General features: G+C 38.3%; 1 protein-coding gene across 1 annotated transcript in view; it reads right to left on the reverse strand.

The window, feature by feature from the left end:
* myo6b (myosin VIb) overlaps positions 1 to 18,869 on the reverse strand; it is a 63,053-nt gene that overhangs the window by 13,370 nt on the left and 30,814 nt on the right. Inside the window, 14 exon segments of the mRNA XM_056767401.1 lie at positions 1,552 to 1,630; positions 4,982 to 5,190; positions 8,032 to 8,182; positions 8,452 to 8,542; positions 8,662 to 8,791; positions 9,529 to 9,606; positions 10,310 to 10,440; positions 12,623 to 12,716; positions 13,179 to 13,217; positions 14,809 to 14,979; positions 15,166 to 15,261; positions 16,168 to 16,295; positions 17,803 to 17,875; positions 18,123 to 18,214. Coding sequence (XP_056623379.1) covers positions 1,552 to 1,630; positions 4,982 to 5,190; positions 8,032 to 8,182; positions 8,452 to 8,542; positions 8,662 to 8,791; positions 9,529 to 9,606; positions 10,310 to 10,440; positions 12,623 to 12,716; positions 13,179 to 13,217; positions 14,809 to 14,979; positions 15,166 to 15,261; positions 16,168 to 16,295; positions 17,803 to 17,875; positions 18,123 to 18,214 — 1,562 coding nt within the window.

Consider the following 18,869-nt stretch of genomic DNA (forward strand, 5'->3'; position numbering starts at 1 on the left):
CAATAGGAAGATAGACAACATGTATAACAATAACGTATGAATATGCACAAACAATGAGAGTACAGTATATGAATGGTGTTCATGGGGTCTTTTTTCGCTATTCACTCTCTATTAGATGAGCAATTTTAGAGTGTTGCGACTCTCTGTCTTTAGGTTTGTTTATTCTGGGGCTTGTTTTTGCACTTCGAGTCTCTGGTGACTCCTCACGCGCCTCCCAAAACTGGGGGTAATAGCGCGTGATATCAAAGCCCTCACGCCGCGAGCATCATCGTGGATTTCAACGCAAGTTTCACCTTGGCTCGTCTGAAGTTAAACTTTATTAAAACAATTAACAGCTTTACAAAAAACCTGACTTCTGAAATACAAGTTGAGAATGAGCTTTTTTATATGCTGGCGCAGATCCCTGCACGAGCACTGCTGACTGGAGTGGATCACTAAACAACAGACTGAAAGAAGGTCGAAAGAACGTTTGATACATTCATTTGTTATGGGTGGATTAATTCATTTGTTTTATTCAGAATAGCGCCCAATTTGCAGAGTGCCGAGTCAACCACGCAAACCTATTTACATTCCGTGGAATATACGGAATAGAAAAATCTCTTACGGTGGACATTTTATTCCGTGGAAACAGAATATTCCGTCATTCCACCCAGCCCTATAGAATAGGATAGAAAACAGAACAGAAGAAATAGACAAGAATTGAGCAAATACAAAAGAACAAAACAATTGGAATAGCATAAAACAGAGAACACAACAGATTTGAGAAAGTACAGTTCAAGTATTGATAAAGTGTAGTGTATAGATAGAATAATGCAATAAAAACAGAATGAGTAGAATATAATAAAAACTGAAAAGAATAGCATAGAACAGAATGAAAAAGAACAAGAAAATCAAAGCAGACACAATAAAACAAATAGAACTGAACAGAACTGATCAAAACACAACACAATAGAAAACATAAAGCAGATCAAATTAAGTAAAATAAAATAAAAACAGAATAGACAAAATAAAGAATAGACCACATACAACAGAACAGAACAAACAGGATAGACCTAATAGACAAACTAAACGACATCAGAACAAACAAGAACAAATAGAATAGAATGAAATGAAATGGAGCAAACCGAGTTGAATAAAACGGGCTCAGGAGAGTTAGTCTCACATAAGCGAGAGCATGCAACAGTTTTCAGGTAACACAGGCACAAAGCGCCACTGCAGGGCGATTCATCTAGAAGGAACAGCACAGGGGAAGTCTGCCAAGCCCCCGAATACAGACACCATCGGGGGAGAAGGGGACGTGAGACTTTCACTCAGCAGGCACAGCATAATCCAGCCCCAGGAGGCGAGCAGGTACTGATGAATAAACCCACAGAGCACTGTGGCAGCTCAATACAGCGCATGATTCTGCCTGCAGTACAGCCAGTCTCGGCCAGCTCTGAACATGCCAGCGTGAGACGGAGTGGGCATTTGCTTTGCCGAAGGAGTCGGCGGAGAAGAAGGATCAATACACAGAGGGAGCTTGTATACACACACACAGACAAACACACACACCTGCATGACTCGTTCTTCCTTTTCTCTTTTCTTTCTCTCCTCCTCCTCCTGTTTTCTCTTCTGCTCCATCTCGGCTTTCCTGATGGGAGAGACATCGAGGGTGGACTGTTAATGAGTTAGCGGGGCATGCAGGGAATTATTCCTCATGAACCCACAGAAACGGACCTGAAAACGCACCCACAGGTTGATTCGCGGTCACAAAGAGAAACGTGGACTGCTAGTGTTTGTTGTTCACACAATCTCATTCGACAGCCGATGAAAATTGAATACCGCACTCTTGGCATTGTTGGCGAGCGATGTTAGAAAACTTTTACATTATCATACCTAAATGCAAATGGTAAACAAGACGTGCTGGAACATTTGTGATGTCCCTGTGCTGCCTAAAATATATAAGTTGTACGCAAATGCTTAAACTTCTGATTGATAGTACATCTAAGCTTTGTTAATATACAGTACATTTACATTTATTACATTTACAAAAATATTGAATAGGGAGCAGAGGAGATGTATTTTTGTATGCAAACCCAGGAAGTGAGTTTGCATTTTAGGACTTCCGGTTCCATCGCTCCAAAGTCTACGGGTTCTTTGAAAGCCTTATTATGTCTTAAAAACGGCGGTTGCTAATAGCGACTGCTTCCTTTGGAGGGGACGTAAGCACACAAATAATGCAACATGGGCACAAATCTCTGAAAACGTAGATGCGGATTCATTCATGGAATAATTACTCACCAGGGAACACATTTTTAATCAAGTTTTAAAGAGTTGTCGGAGGCTTGGTGGTGGTGACATTGAGTGCGTTTACATGCAAAAATAAACAGCATTTACATGGAAGTTCCTCCGGATTTCACGCATGCAGTGACATCACCGTCGATAGTCTGTTTAGTAATAAAAAATGCAGCGGGAAAATGGTCAGAAGCTGTATTTTTTTGTATCTCTTCTCATGTCCGTAGTACCTGCTTACGCAACAATAGGTTTCTACATGAATTGCATGATTTGAGAGCGGACTTTTAATAACGTTATTTTATTTCTTTTACATTTTTTATCATGTTGGCTTTTTACTTCTGCCGATACAAAAGTAACAAATGTTGTGTTCATTTGTAAATATTATCTTGATAGACAAAACGTTAAACATCATAAACCTTTGTTAATCACAGAGCTTATTTTTTGCGATCTTCCAAAAGTCTTTCAGTCGAAAGAACCAGCACTGCGCTTACTTCTGGGTTAGACTAAAAAAACACATCATCTCTGAGGTACTGGATAAAAGGGATAGTTCACCTAAAAATTTTAAGTCATCATGTCATCACTTTCATTTTAAAACTTGTATGACTTTTTTATTCCGCAGAACACAAAAGACGATATTTTGATTAAGTTGGTAACCAAACAGCACCGACACTTATTTCCTTATTGTATATGGACACGAAACTAATGCAAATCAATGGGTGCCAGTTACCAACAAATTTTTGCATGAACTATCACTTTAAGGATGCAACTAAATGTTTAGGACTTCTACTACTGCGCTGTGTTGACAAAATGTTTATATGCTCTCCTTCTTGAAAGTCGCTTTTGATAAAAGTGTCTGCCTAATAAATAAATGGATGTATAAATGTAAATTGAGTTATTGAGCAAGTACATACAAATCTGTGTTTAAAGAAAAAAATATTATCCTGATTCACAAACGTAAGCTTACAGTAGTAATTTATTGTTGATCTTTTGTGTCCAATTTTATAAAAAGTGTCAGTTTGACGGCATTTGACTTTAAAATGACCTAAAAAAAATGAAATTGAACGTTTTAAACAGAGATGGTGGTCTCAACTGTGAATATGTTGTGAAAAATATTAAAATATTAAATAAATATTAAATAATGTTTCATATTCGGTTCAGGGCTGGGGTAAATATAGTAATTTATAATATTCCAAGGGAAATTCTGTCATCATTACTCTGGTTTACCTCAGGTTGTTCCAAACCTATAGAAATGTCTTTCTTCTGATGTTCTGATTTACTGCCACAGAAAATAAATACTATAGGAGTCAATGGGGGATGAGATCTGTTTGGTTACTGATATTCTTCCATATTTCTTCCGTTGTGTTCATCAGAACGAATACATTTATACAGATTTTGAACAACTTGAGGGTGAGTAAATGATTACAGAGTTTTCATCATTGGGTGAACAATCTCTTTATTGATGTTTATTAGATATTCTAGAACTTGTAAAAGTAAATACCTCTGAAACATCCAAGGCAAAGGGATAATGTACAGGTAGCCGGTTGTTATCGCAGAAATCAGGTCTTGTATCACACTAAGGGTTTTAAAAAAGCCATTTACATTTGTTTTTAAGGTATGAAACGACGTTCAAATGTGACGATGTCAATGTCATGTTGGTTAAATCATTTGTAAATATAATGTCAAGTATTTTATAAATAGACATTATATTTCATTTGTCAAAAAAAAACTGTCAATATGATTTGCTGGGTTACCGTGCGCTATTAGTTTTGAGAGATTCTTATCTGGGAATAACAAACCTGCAAATGTCGCGACTGGCCAATCAGAATCAAGCATTCAAACGAGCCATGTAATAAACAATGTTAAAGCACACTGAATTCAGAAATTTACATTATGTAAAATAATTTTTTGTTATTTATATATATTTTTTTGTATTATTTTTATATAACCCTTTATAAAGATACTGTAATGGACATCTTAAGGGATATATTAAACTGACACACTATTTGTTGTCTTTAATCCTGCACAAATTGTAGATGACTTGATGAAAGCAATAACTCTTAACGAGGAAATTAGCCACTGCTAATCATTTTTTTGATCTCGCAATGTCCATAGGATTCTGAATAGTTGTCTTGGCAATATATTATTTGAATATTATTAAATTACTGTTATTACAATATAAAATGAATTTGGCCTCTGTAACACGTGCAGACTCATTGTGTCACAATAACTTCCCGTTAACATCAAATAAACCTTTCCTCCCAGGGAGCTTCACGTTTTCAGACTTGTTGCTATAACGACTTTAAACTGATCTTTGAAGTACAGAACAGTCCAGGACTGTGTGTCATCTCATCGACAGTTAAATCCAGAAAACATCTTAATCCTTACACGAAGGCTTTGTATCAAACTTAAAGCGAGCATGATATTAAACTTTCTGTTTTGGTGCTTGCTTGCCCAGCACTATATATTCTTTGACAAGAATATCAGCATGGCCTGATTCATGAAATGATGACAGATGCTCTCCATGACTGCAAGCTCACGAGAATACATAAGAGAGAAGAGGTCAAGCCGAACCCTCCAGTGCTGTATTAATCTTTCTGCCAATCCTCTCCCACACCCTTTTTCTCTGCTCTTGTTCTTCTTTCAAACGCGCCGGGATGCTGACCTTACGTACGGTTCATCCTATTGGAAAATTCACGAGGTGACTCACATGCGGCGATCCTGCTCCTCCTGTTGGCGTGACTGTTCTTCCTCATCGTGTCTCATCCTCTCCTTCTCCATCTCCTCCTGGATGCGCTTAAGTCTCTCGGTCTCCTCCTGCTCCTGCTTCTTCTTCTGCATGGAGGAGAGGAGCTGCTCCGAGCGTTTCACCAGGCCCTCGTACTCCTGCTCGATCTCCTTGCGGCTCATCATCGTGGACTGGGGAAGCAGAGAGAAAAATGCAGATGATGAAAATCTGACATGCAGTTTCTTACACTTCATTTATAAAGTGAATTGATTTATTTTTGCTTCGTAATACAAACATGATAATTCTGTCATCATTTAGTCACCCTCTTGTCATTTCAAACTTGCATAACCTACTTTGTTCTGCAGTACACAAATGAAGATATTTTGAAGAATGTTGCTAACCAAACAACAGCGGTACCATTGACTTGAATGCTACCACCGTTGTTCGGTTACCAACATTCTCCAAACAACAATAATGCTATGAACAGCCCAATTAAAACAAAACTGGCTCAACGAATCTCAAAAATTCTGAATGGGGCTACATGTTTGTCCAGACGATGGAAGACCAGGGGATTGTTTGAAAACAGTAAGGGCACAGAAATGACATCACATCTTTTAAAAACCTTCAGTCCTGGGACTCAAATTTAAACAGGATAACCAGGGTTTCGAAAATTAAACTAAAAAAGTGTCAGCAACTCAGCGGATTCATATCAACTCACAAACTACATGTCCCCCAGTTGTATTAATATCCTGCAGATATTCATTAAACCTGGATGTGGATTCCGTGCCATCTGGCAGAGCACCAGAGGAGCGTGTAGGGGTACGAGCCTTGTGAACGACTGTACCGCGGGGGGGGGGGACTCAATGACAAGGTCCGTCTCACCCCCTAACGCTAGATGAGTAAGCGCTAGTACGGTGAATGACAGCCATTGACACAATCTACGTTATTATCCGGGGAGGCGGCTGTAATCTGCAGTCCAGATGGTAAGGTAATAGGAGACATTGCCAATCAAAAATCAGATGCTAATGAAAAAGTGCTATGCTAATAACAAAGAGACCCATCACAGGTGCAGGAGTGCACAGCACATCTCATTTAGAGGGAAGAACGAAGTGTCCAGGTGGAAAAGTTGGTGCCAGCTATCTATCAGAGAGAAGGCAATGCCTCTCGAGCCCGCTGTCAATAATGCCCTGCCAGTCTGACAGATTAGGTCGAGCTCCACGTAGAGAATACAACACTGCATATGCTGCACTCAATCAGAAGCGGATGAAAGTTGCGAGGAGGGAAGGAAATTGACAATGAATTCGACGAAGCCTAAAAAATCGTCTTGATGGCGTGCAGAGTAAGCCTCTTGGACAGAAATCTGATTGTCAGATTGTCGAATGTTTGTGTTTATTTACTTTGCTTGAGTTGTGGATTTGTTAAAAATGAATTGGATTTGGCTCTTTCACCAAACCTGCGTGTTTCCTAAGAGCTTTTCAAAGGGTGAGAATTTACAGTGACACAGCAAAAAAGTCTACAGAGTCTTGCAGTCTGTATTGAATGTCATTAGAAAAAATACTGCAAAAAAATTTCAAGACAACACATCGTTATATTGTAGCATCTACCATGGTTAAAAAAGACAAGTATAACTGTGGTCGAATTTACAAACTAATGAATCACTAACCAATTTATTCTTGGTATCAGATGAATCCTACACTGTATCTAAACCATATCCCCCTTAAAATTCTGTCATCATTTATTCAACCTCAAATTGTTTCAAACCTGTTTGCATTTTTTTATTCCCACTGAACACAAAAGAAGATATGTAGAAGAATGGATGTAACAAGACAGTTCTGGGGCACCATTGAAGGAAACGAAACTACTATGCTAGTCAATGGTGCCCCAGAACGGTTTGGTTTCTTACATCGTTCTAAATATCTTCTTTTGTGTTTAACAAAATAAAAAAATGTATACAGATCTGAAACAACATTAGTGTTCAAATTTCGGTCCCTTTAAAGTCTTGCGTTAAAACATTCAGGAACTGCGTTGAGTAAAACAGTTTATCTAAAAAATGAAAACTGTGTCATCATTGACTTAATACTCATGTTTTTTCCAACTAGATTTATATGACTTTATTTTCTATTTGCTTAAACAGAAATTTAGATTATTAGGGAATGATGATGACCTCATTCTCCATTACCTGACACCGTGTCTACACCGTACGCGGCGCGACGCACAGCTTATTTTAATGGGATTGTCACGCTGTGCCATGTACGGTGTGGCAAGTGTAAATATATAATGGGTTCTAATGCGTTCTATTGTCTACTGTCGCACCGCATCCAGTGTAGACACGGCGGAACATTGCATCTTCTTGACATACAAAAAAGAGCATGTCACTTAAACATTATGCATAACACTCTTTCCTTTTGTGAAACAACATGAGGTTCAATAAAACAAAAATTGTGAGAACTGATACTGATTTGAAGAATTAGTGAATATGATCACTAATAGATGTAAATGGAGTTAAACATTGGTCATTTTTTTCTATGAATAATTTTTTAAGTAACAAAAAAAGACAAAAATAGCGAAACATTTACATTTAGGCATTTGGCAGACGCTTTTAACCAAAGCAACTTACACTGCTTTATCCTATACATTTTACATAGGTATTTGCAATCCCCTAGGATCGAACCCACAACCACGCAATGCTCTTACCACTGAGCTACAGGAAAGCTTAATTTTAACATTTATATTCAGAATCAATTATGGTTACCCACCATAAAGGCAGACAGAGGTTTGCTCACCGCAAAACAACATCCCGTAGTAAAACATTCTACCTTTTCCCAAAAAGAGAAACACTCAAGGTTGGCAGACAATTCAGACGGCCTTCATCAGGACATGGAAAAACACACCTGCTGAATTATGTATGGCCACCTGATACAACTCAAGGCTTTGAAAAGAGCTACACCACATAACATCAATGTTCTTTGTAAGCTGGATGAGATGAAAGGGGGTTTCGTTGATCTGGTGCTATATTCCAGTCCAAACCTCACCTTGAGCTTGCCCATGAGGGCATCTGTGGAGGCAGCGAGTTCCTCGACCTGTTTGCTCATTTCCTGCTTGCTCTCCTTGAGTCCATTTACAGCCTCGTTGAACTTCTCCATCCTCTTCTTCAAGTTTTTCACCTTCACCAGAGCATCGATGCTGCCACGAACAAAAACAGAATCATGAACAACTTTGTAAAACTGCAATCAATGGTGAGACACCATACTGACATAAGTCACTGACGTAAAAGCAAAAAGACTCTTAAAAAAAGCACTTGGATATAACAGAATAATGTGCTAACAGGGTTAAATGTATTAACGCACCAACAGTTACATTTGTTGTAGATAGTTGTTGAAATAAAAATTTCACTTTACTGTGCCTGCCAACCAATTATCAACTTTCCAGCACATGTTTGTCTTTGTACATACCGAGGCCTGTGTCTTCTTTTGCACAACCACATGCGAACCGTCTTCTGAATCTTGATGCAGGCGCTGGCTCTGTACTGCAGTTTGTTTCCCACTGTTTCATGAGAAAAAGGAAGAAGCTTACTTATCAACAGCATCACAATGTAAGCATGCAGAGGTGAACTAGAGGCTACAGGCGCTGCAGGCTTATTCAAGGCTGCTGTGGAAACGTACATTTAATGACCGACAGCGTGCACCACTGGACTTTCTTCCAACGGCTGCACACCAGCCACTTATTGACCCGTTTAACAAGCTCAGCCAGGTGATCTGGATCAGACTTCATGATCTGGTCAAACTCTGCGAACTGAAACACACACAAAGGTTTACATGGCCGTGTTTTTGTCTGGAGGTATCCCATGTGTCTCGGCTTAATGTAATGGGAAAGTGGTTTTAACAACTATTCTACTCTATTATTATACAGTATGAAATGTTCATGTGAAATTATATTTATTATAATTTATGTAATACTCTATTATATTAATACATTTGTGCTGTCAAATTGATGAATCACGATTATGAAGTAAATGTTTGTTTATAATATAATAACTATCATAAATATGTAAATATGCACACATGCAATGAGATAAACATTTTTCAAAAATCATGTTTTTATTTTGTCATCATGCTTTTATTGTGTTTTATTGTGTTAGGTAGCTGTATATTTTGAGTTATTATGGCTTAAATCAAAACAAACCAACTGCAGTTTGATTGATATTAATTGGAATGCACAATAAAAAAACATGATTTTTTTATAAAAAAGTTATCTCCTTTTGGAACCAAAATCTTAATTTGTACATTTATATATACTGTACACATTAATATACACCCCACACACATATATTATATAAACACAAACATTTATTTTGGAATCGATTAATCGCAATTATCATTTTGACCGCTCAATCCATCCATCCATCCATTTTCTACCGCTTATCCGAACTACCTCGGGTCACGGGGAGCCTGTGCCTATTGACCGCTCCATAATAATAATAATTTATAAAACAATTATATCATTTATTTTAAAATCATTAAAATCATCACCTTTCCAGGACGAAAGAAAACCCTGGTCAATCCAAACTTGTAATCGTTTTCGTTGAGGCCAAGTGCTTTGAACAGAGCCTGTCGGAGTAGAGGATAAATTCTGACAGTGGAACATATACTTTCTAATACAGGTGCACTCAATTTTTTAAGCAATATAATCAAAACATGCGCAAGTCAAATATTTTTCAATAAAGTATGCCTTTTATGTATTGTGTGAGAATGGCACATGCATCTCTATGTGAAACAAGCTTTTATTTGGCTACTAATGTAACTGCGGCCTTGGTGTTGTGTGGGTATGATTTCAAACACGTCAAAAGTGCTATACATCATTTCTTTGCTGAAAACGTTTAAATACGGGCCTAAATTACTAAGTGCACATTTAAATGACATTGTACACAACAGGCATCAACTTGATGAACTAGCAATAACGCAAGCCCACTCATTTATTATTGCTGAATTTAATTGTCCCATTCTACAATAAAGAAAATATTCTATGTTCAATCACCACCATATTATTGAAATACAATTTGACTTCCAAATTTATCGCTATCATTTATCATGGAAATCAATGAAGGATTACTCTGTGCATGCTTTTGCAATTTTTTATGAAAGGTCACATAGACCTTACTTAATACGATCCAGCATGCAGCGGTCCAGCGTACTACATAATCATGCATACATCAAATGACTAACAATCAGAATGGAAGCAATTGGAAGGAGATGAAACAATTTTAGAAGTTATGACAAACGTTAAAGAGCGCACAAAAACAAATTGGTTTACTTTGCAAAAGAGTCGAGGGTCAAGCCTTGTAAGTTTGCTGGGCATGTACTGCTTGTACATGTTGTAGAGCTCGTGGAACGAAGCTCTGGAGGGGAAACCGCCCTGCATCAAGTCCAGCACTGATACCATGCCTAAAAGCAGAGAAGAGGAAGAGATAACCAATCCAGTGAAGATACACAAACAGGATTTGCCGTATTAAAGTCTAGACATCCAGGTCTCACATTTGTCAGTGTCTCTAACATACAGTATAGTTTTTAAACCAACTTGATTTTCACTTCAAATTACATTTGGTTGTATTATTTTGCAAAACCTGTTTTTAATTCAAACTCAGCATGTGTTTCTATCACAAAGCTCCCAAAGATAATTCAAAACCACTTCATTGTCTTTGTAGATGAAAGTACAGAATAGCTGTTACAAAAAGAGGATTCAGACATCAATATACGGTTTTGTTCTACTTCCATTGAACATTATCGCTGGCTTACAGTCCACAGCAAATCCACACAATTTACATGAGGTAAACTTAAACGGGCACATTCTTGTATTATGTTTGCAATATTTTTGAATTCCATGTGCACATACATAGAGACTACAGAGACAAAAGACTACAAAGTTACTTAAAAGGCAACACGAAAGTAATGGGTTTATAATAGGTTTCTGATGGCACACACATATATTATATAAACACTAACATTTATTTTGAAATCGATTAATGACAGTTAATCATCAACAACAGGTTATTAAAAAGTGTTTTTGAAATGGATCACAAAGATACCAGAACAGATGCCAATAATTTCCATGCACCTTAAAAGACGTTCCAGGGTAAGACATCAAAAAGCTGGTTAATAAAACATCAATTTTAATTTAAAGAGTTAATTGCTGCCAATTTTAATCAAACGGTTTTGAAAATGGAAACTAAAATACAGTTTTTCTATAAAATTATTATCGCTTTCTTATAGTAATTTATTTACTATCGTTTTAAAATAGAATTATTTGGGATTTTATGTCATTTTGTAAATATGTATTTTCTGAAATCGAAATATCACAAATGTGAACTTTTTGAATTATATTTCTAAGTTTTAATGACTTTATTCAAAAACGTTGGAATAAAGTAAGTGACCCTAAACTTAAGTATAGGAATAAAGTAAGTGACCCTAAACTTAAGTATAGAAGATGCAGTGCTGGAAATGAGGAAATGTGGGGAAAAGGGGGAACAGAGTAACCTCAAAATGTAGAGGATTTCCATATTTTATCCATCAAAATGCCTCTGAACTAAATATAGTTGCATTTTCTAAATCTGTGATTTAAATATATCAAATATGTCCCTAACTAGACTCCCTCCAGTGAATCTCGGCCATTTCCATCTCTAGGGATATGGACATGTAAATTCTCACTACCAACAGATCTAGAGATAACAAAATATTTCTGTATACAAGCTAATATACAAGTTGCTTACACTCCATTTTTATTTTTATTCAGAAAAGTAGTGAAAGACTGTAAACTACTGTTGTCAGTGTGTAGTAGAGTAGGCGGGGCGAGACCGTGGTTCGAGTCCGGTGAGTAATTATGAATTAGCGCCAGCTGTGCGCACACCGGGCTCGAATCACGTAGGAGATTGGGAGCATATAAAAAGAACGAGCGACCGGACCGTCGAAGAGAGAGGACCGGGCCCGAACTTATGTTGAGTTTATATTTATGTTCTTGTGTTTTGTATTTATGTTTTGTTCGCCGGCGGTCGTCCGTGAGGGGCCGCCGGCTGTTATATTACTTTATTAAATGTTTTGAATGTCTTCCGGTTCCCGACTCCTTCCTTCCATTTTATGGAGATGTATTACACAGTGATTCTAGGGTTACTTGGGTAAACGAGTCACCATATGCCAGCGTGCTTATGTCTTGAACCATATTCAAGTGATCCGCAAATAGTTGACACAAACCAAACTCTTCTACAGTGCTAGAACCTATCGATCAGCCATCTTGACAGCAAAACTTATTGCGTACCCCAAGCTTGCTTCTCGCCGACTTACTGTAGCACCAGAAAGTTTATTTCGAATCCTTTTGCAAATAGCCCATAAAACTACCTCAACCTTCAAAACTCTCATGTGGTAATGACACCTCTAAAAGATAATGAAAAATCACTGGAGCTCACATTTAATACGGCCGCTCCATATGCACCTTCCATATTTGTTTTAAAAGCGAGCTTGCGACTGATGAACGGGTGGGTATTTCTAATAGGTTTTCTTGAATTGGAATATTTCAAGCATTACTGGCTGCAAGAAGAACTGGGAAAAATGCATATATATTCATACATATACATACCTGAGCACTGGAGCTGAGACAAGATCTGAGCTCCTTCAAACTGGTGGCTCACCATCTTCAGATTGGGCTTCACACAACGAATGAAACTGGAACCCTTTAAGATACATACACATGCAACTTTATTCAAGCAACATTGGTCATCATTACCGATGAGAAACAGAAAACCAGACAGTGTTTTTTATTGCCTTGTTTTAGAATCTGACTTTGGAAAGGAACTATGTTAATCTCGCAGCGACGTAGTGAGTACAATTTCTGTGGCATAATTCCAGATCTTGCTCAACGGCTTGTTTGTGTAGGTTTATGAGTGTTCTGTTTGTAAAATTGTGTAGGATGTAACATATTGTACTGTGAGTCCCAAAGCTGCAGTCACTTACACAGAGCATCTGAATTAATTCCAATTTATGACACACTTCTCCATCTTTTCGAAATCATTTAAGGAAATATTTCTGCTATGATCTCCAAAAAATCTGAAATAAATTTATTTCTACAGCCTATATTTTTTATTCTTGCATTTTTTTGCAAACAACTTAAAATATATAAATATAAAATTACTTACTGTGCTTCGAAGCTTTTCCAACAGAAGGTTTAGTTGAGTCTATAAAGGTTCAATGGAAGGAAAATGTGAGTCATTTCACTCAAAAACACCTGTAATTCTATACACAGCTGTATAGTTATCATGCAAACAGTACCGCAGATTATGACAGACATTTACAGACATCCAATGTGATTGATTTGACTATGAACGTCTTGTACGCATTCAATATGTCATGACCATTAACACCAGATTACTAGAACATTAGATTAATTAATAATGTGGTTGTTTCCAGAGAGCTCTCTAATGGCGACAGAAAAGCTACTGTGGAGAATTGTGAAAATGTGCCAGGTGGTTTCACACAAAGACATGGCAATACACCAGGCAAGTGGGGGAAGAAGGTCAGTGGAGAAGGGTGGAAGCACACTAATAACTCTAATTGGTTTATGAGGTGACAGGATGACACACTGCAAGTAACCCTGTGGTGCCGGCACTGAATCTTTCAGCCAGGCTTACCCTACAAACGGTTCAGTTTTTCATTCTTTCTACATATATGTCAGCCACCGAACATTACTGCGTTTCTCAGGAAAAGGTTGAAGGAACAGGAGGAAGTCTAAGAGAGGAGGATGGAGAGAAGAGCAAAAGTTAGAAGAAAAAGAATTAGATCACCAAGTATCACCCTGTAGTAGAGTAGGCGGGGCGAGACCGTGGTTCGAGTCCGGTGAGTAATTGTGAATTAGCGCCAGCTGTGCGCACACCGGCCTCGAATCACGTAGGAGATGGGAGAATATAAAAGGAACGAGCGACCGGACCGTCGAAGAGAGAGGACCGGGCCCGAACTTATGTTATGTTTGTATTTATATTATGTTTTGTTCACCGGCGGTCGTCCGTGAGGGGCCGCCGGCTGTTATATTACTTTATTAAATGTTTAAATGTTTGCCGGTTCCCGCCTCCTTCCTTCCCTTTTATTGAGATTTGTTACATTGGTGCCGAAACCAGGGAAGGAAGGAGGCGGGAACCGGCAAACATTTAAACATTTAATAAAGTAATATAACAGCCGGCGGCCCCTCACGGACGACCGCCGGCGAACAAAACATAATATAAATACAAACATAACATAAGTTCGGGCCCGGTCCTCTCTCTTCGACGGTCCGATCGCTCGTTCCTTTTATATTCTCCCATCTCCTACGTGATTCGAGGCCGCTGTGCGCACAGCTGGCGCTAATTCACAATTACTCACCGGACTCGAACCACGGTCTCGCCCCGCCTACTCTACTACACACCCACAAAACAAAAAATACAGGGGTCCCAAGATAAAGCTTTGTGGAACTTCCAAATCCGAGGAGTGCTCAATCTCATTTAGATTCGCCTTCCTGCAGTGCACAGATTCAACCCTCCAAAAATACCTGAACCTGCTAATCATAGTGACAGAGTTCACTTGAAAAATACAGGCAGGTGTGTCAGTGTGGGTGAAGCCAAACCTTTCAGAAAGGTCGATCAACAGGTGCAAGATTGAGCATCCCAGATCTATATATTTCAAAGCCTTGGGGCTTAAAAACATGTTGTCATAACTTCATGCTTGTTAACTCCTATGACAAAGTGCGTTTCCTGGCCATTAGCTGAATGCAAGTTCAAAGTTACAGGACAGGTTCACCTTGAATTTATTTCCCACACTGATAAAGCTGAGTTTGCCGGCCTTCTGCTTTGAGTCCTTGGAATTTGAGTTGTTCTCAAAGAGACTGCGGATAAACTTGTCCTTGGACTCGCACACCAGGAACTCCAAAGACATGTGGAGGGCGTCATTATTCTTCTCCACAAACTGGGTCTGCTCACACACGAACATCATATACACACACAAAGAACCCACACATAAACACAAAGTCAACCACATACAAACTCACACACACTATTCAGAAAACCCCAAAACTTGACCAAGGGATTCCCCCAAGGCAATGATTAAGCAAAACATGTTAAACATTGTCATGAAAAAAATATGTAACGGGAGCCTTACAGTTTCATAGCACACTGCACCAGCGAAATGCCTTATAATGAAACCTTCGTCGTCTCTCAGAGTCCTGTGGATTGTGAGTTTTGACTTCCTGGGAACCTGAAAAAGCAGCCCACTCAGAAATGAACTCAGCACAATCCATCTTGCAATTTTGTTGTTATATATAAAAAGGCAGCACAAACAAAAATAACATTCTAGAATGTCAACTAATATCATACTAATGTCGTTCCAAACTCATACAGGTTTGGAACGACTTTGGAACGACAAATGGAGTAAAGAGCATAATTTCCTTTTTTAATTTAAAAGCTTTTCTGAGCTTTCTTTTGTGTGCACAGTACAAACAAACACCAGTTGTTACACTGCAAAAAAATATTTCTTAATGACCTAAGATATACAATTTTTTTATGATTTTTCAAATCATAATAACAAAACAAAATAAAGTTAGTTTGTGGGCAGAACAAGTTAAAATATCTGCCCATGGGCAAGACAAACTTAAATATAGTTTTACCCCTTATTAAAGTTATAATTGACCCAAAAATAAACATCCGGTTATCATTTATTCACCCTCTTGCTATTTCAAACCTGTATGACTTTCTTTCTGCAGAACACAAAAGATATTTTTAAGAATTTTGGTAACTGGAAAATGCCAGTACCCATTGACTTGCATCGGCTTTGTGTCCATACAATAGAAGTGAATGGGTACTGCTATTGTCCGGTTACCAACATTCTTCAAAATATCTTATTTTTTTGCTCTGCAGAAAAAAGGTCATGGTCAGGTTTGAAATAGCAAGAGGGTGAGTAAATGATGACAGAATTTTCATTTTCTGGTGACTATCCCTACCCTTTAAGTACTTCAAGTTTAATTTATATGATTTTTATGTTTAAATATCTTAGGTCACTGTCCTTGTCAAATAAATGATGAATGTTTTGATTTAAGATTAAATTTGAAACGCAAAAATACCAAGATATTTTTTTCAATGCCGAGAAAACCAAAGAGTGGCTTACAGAGAGACGGAAATGATCTTTATGCTTGCTGTGAACTTCCCCTGCAAAGTGTTGATCGCTGGCCTGGGGAAACCGGTTCTCCTCATCCAGTATGTCCAGGATACCCACCAACTTTGCTTCCACCAGATCTGCAAAACAACCCGAATACACCTGAAACTTTGGCACTGATTACAGAAACTTTTCATAAAATGAAAGCAAGCACAGGCGTATGCTAAATTAGCATATTCAATCCCTGCGCCGACGGTTCTATACAAAGTGAGGCAGAACTCAGCAAGTTAAATGGACAAATGCAAAGCGGGTGAATGCGCGGTCCTTTTTGATAATCAGCGAGAAGGCATCCGTCGTATGCATAATTCATCCGAGATGTGCGCGGGTGAGAAAGGTGCGGACACAGGTCCAGTCATGTATTTGCATGAGCAGACACCAGGGTATAAATGTGAGGTGACTGATGAGAATATATGTGGGGAAAGGACCTGCTTGTACGCCTGGAAGTCGCAAGATTATGTGTTGCATCACTGCTGGGAGCATTAGGAAAAAACAGAAATGTCAAATGAAAAGTGCACAAGCGATTCTTTCCCTCCTGAATATAATTGACATCTGCGACTCAGGTGTCGCGTGCTAACCTCCGCACTGCACACTCTGTAATAAAGGTGGGATGTGATGTTAGGCCACCCGCATATGTGCAAACACGCCCAAGCTGTTTGGCTAGAGCTATCTTGACAGCTTGGTTGGTTTTACAAGGCCGTACATGGAAGATCTTCGTTAAACCATAATGGATTAAAATATACGCGGGCTAAAAAGATGAAAGGTCTGATACCTTAGCACAAAGTGTCCTCCGATCTCAGGGAACCAGGTTGAGATTTCACTGTGTTCCCTAGCATTGAATTAATTTACTGTTTCTGAGGAGGGCGATTAGGGTCAGCATGCACTGTTTGAGAAGGCACAGAAAACTAAAACAGTGCGGTCTTCATCTAATCTCTCAATCCTTCTCCAGTGGGTCCGGGAATGTGAGAGCTGTCCCTCCCGCGATTCATTCCTGTCTTATCTCTGGCACCCAGCATGCATTTCTGCTGGAATATTTATTCAAGGTATGTATTGTCCAGAGAGTAAAAAATACAGCTGTCTATTTAATGCATTCGTTTAGCGTGATTAATGCATTAAAAGTATGATTAAACACAACAGATTTACAAAATAATTTGCAAAAAGGTTTGTTTTGGTTTTTTAGGCTTCTTTTGCAAAAACAATGTGACGTCTTGAATTATCTTTATTGTAGAGCTTCTCTGGCCAAATCTTATATGCGCGATTAATTCCTAAGCATATCACAAAACCATTCCATAAAACCATTTTAAAAGTCATCATAATTTGTTTTATTGGTGCGTTTCGGTGTTGCAGACAGCTCTGTTGCTGTGCCTTGACAGCTTTCTGACTTAAAAGGTTTCAACGACGAACTCCAGTAATAATACATAAACGTTTGCACATTCAGTGCCACGAAGGTTTCTGTGAGCTCGAAGAAGACGGACTTTCTATCTGCAGAGGACTTCATTATATTTAAGAAGATGTCTAGGGCCACAGTGCATGCGGTAATGAATGGAACAGAGGAAGGTCATTAATATTCGTAGCCAAAGGGACACTGACCTATGCAGTCCTGATTATCAACATAATGAACTTCATTTACTCCCAGGCCTTCCTTCTGATACAGCTCTTGCTCCTGGTGAGGAAAAACACAAGATAAGTGTACAGCGATTTTGCTGAAAGCTGAAAATGCTTAACTTAATATTCTGCAATAGGAAGGTCTCAAAATGAGTGAAATTGGAATCGTTAAATCTGAGTTTTTCATCTGGCGCTGTAAGACAAATGCAGATTGAGTGACGGTATTGAAGTGGCGGTTTATAGAGAGGCATAGTGAGGAGACGCTGATCAATACAATGAAAAACCCAATCGCACTGATGACTCACCTCTTTCAGAATACGTTCATTAAAAAACTGCTGCAGCTTTTCATTACAATAGTTGATGCAGAACTGCTCGAAGCTGTTGTGCTCGAAATACTCTAAAGAGAAAAATAAAGAAGCAGCTTATGAATTATGTCCACTATTACAGAGACAATGTTACTAGTTATCCCTAATCGTATACTACAAATGTATTTAATTATATGGACAAGCCAATAGATACTGAATTCAATCACTTATCATATAGTCAATAAAGTAATATCCTGTGCCATTTTTAACTTGCTGTTAACATTAATAAACTATTCCTGGTTGCATACAAGTTAAGGCTTGTTGACAGACAGCATATGTGTGACATGCAATGTCTTGGCAGTTACAAACTTATGCTGCGTTCCAATTCGCATACTACCTGACTTAAATAGTATGCTAAAATGAGTATTCTCAAAGTACACGGGTCTACTGTTTCCAGTGAAAATTCGAAGTTTGAATCCATGGACACTTAACGGCTGATATTATTACCCACAAATCACAGCGAGATAGCGGAGTTTAGTAATGCTACACTGTCTTTACACTGGAATCTCTTTCCGCACCAAACATGAAAATTCATCCCCTATACAGCTTTGAGACCAACTCTTTCTATTGTACTGTACATATCAGATGTCACAATATCCGATTTTCAAGTTCACTACAGTTATTGTGCCCAAAAAATTCACAATAACAATATCATCATAAATTATTATTACTATCATCAATATTATT

This window comes from Triplophysa dalaica, chromosome 15 (genome assembly GCF_015846415.1).
Source record: "Triplophysa dalaica isolate WHDGS20190420 chromosome 15, ASM1584641v1, whole genome shotgun sequence".
NCBI lineage: Eukaryota > Metazoa > Chordata > Actinopteri > Cypriniformes > Nemacheilidae > Triplophysa > Triplophysa dalaica.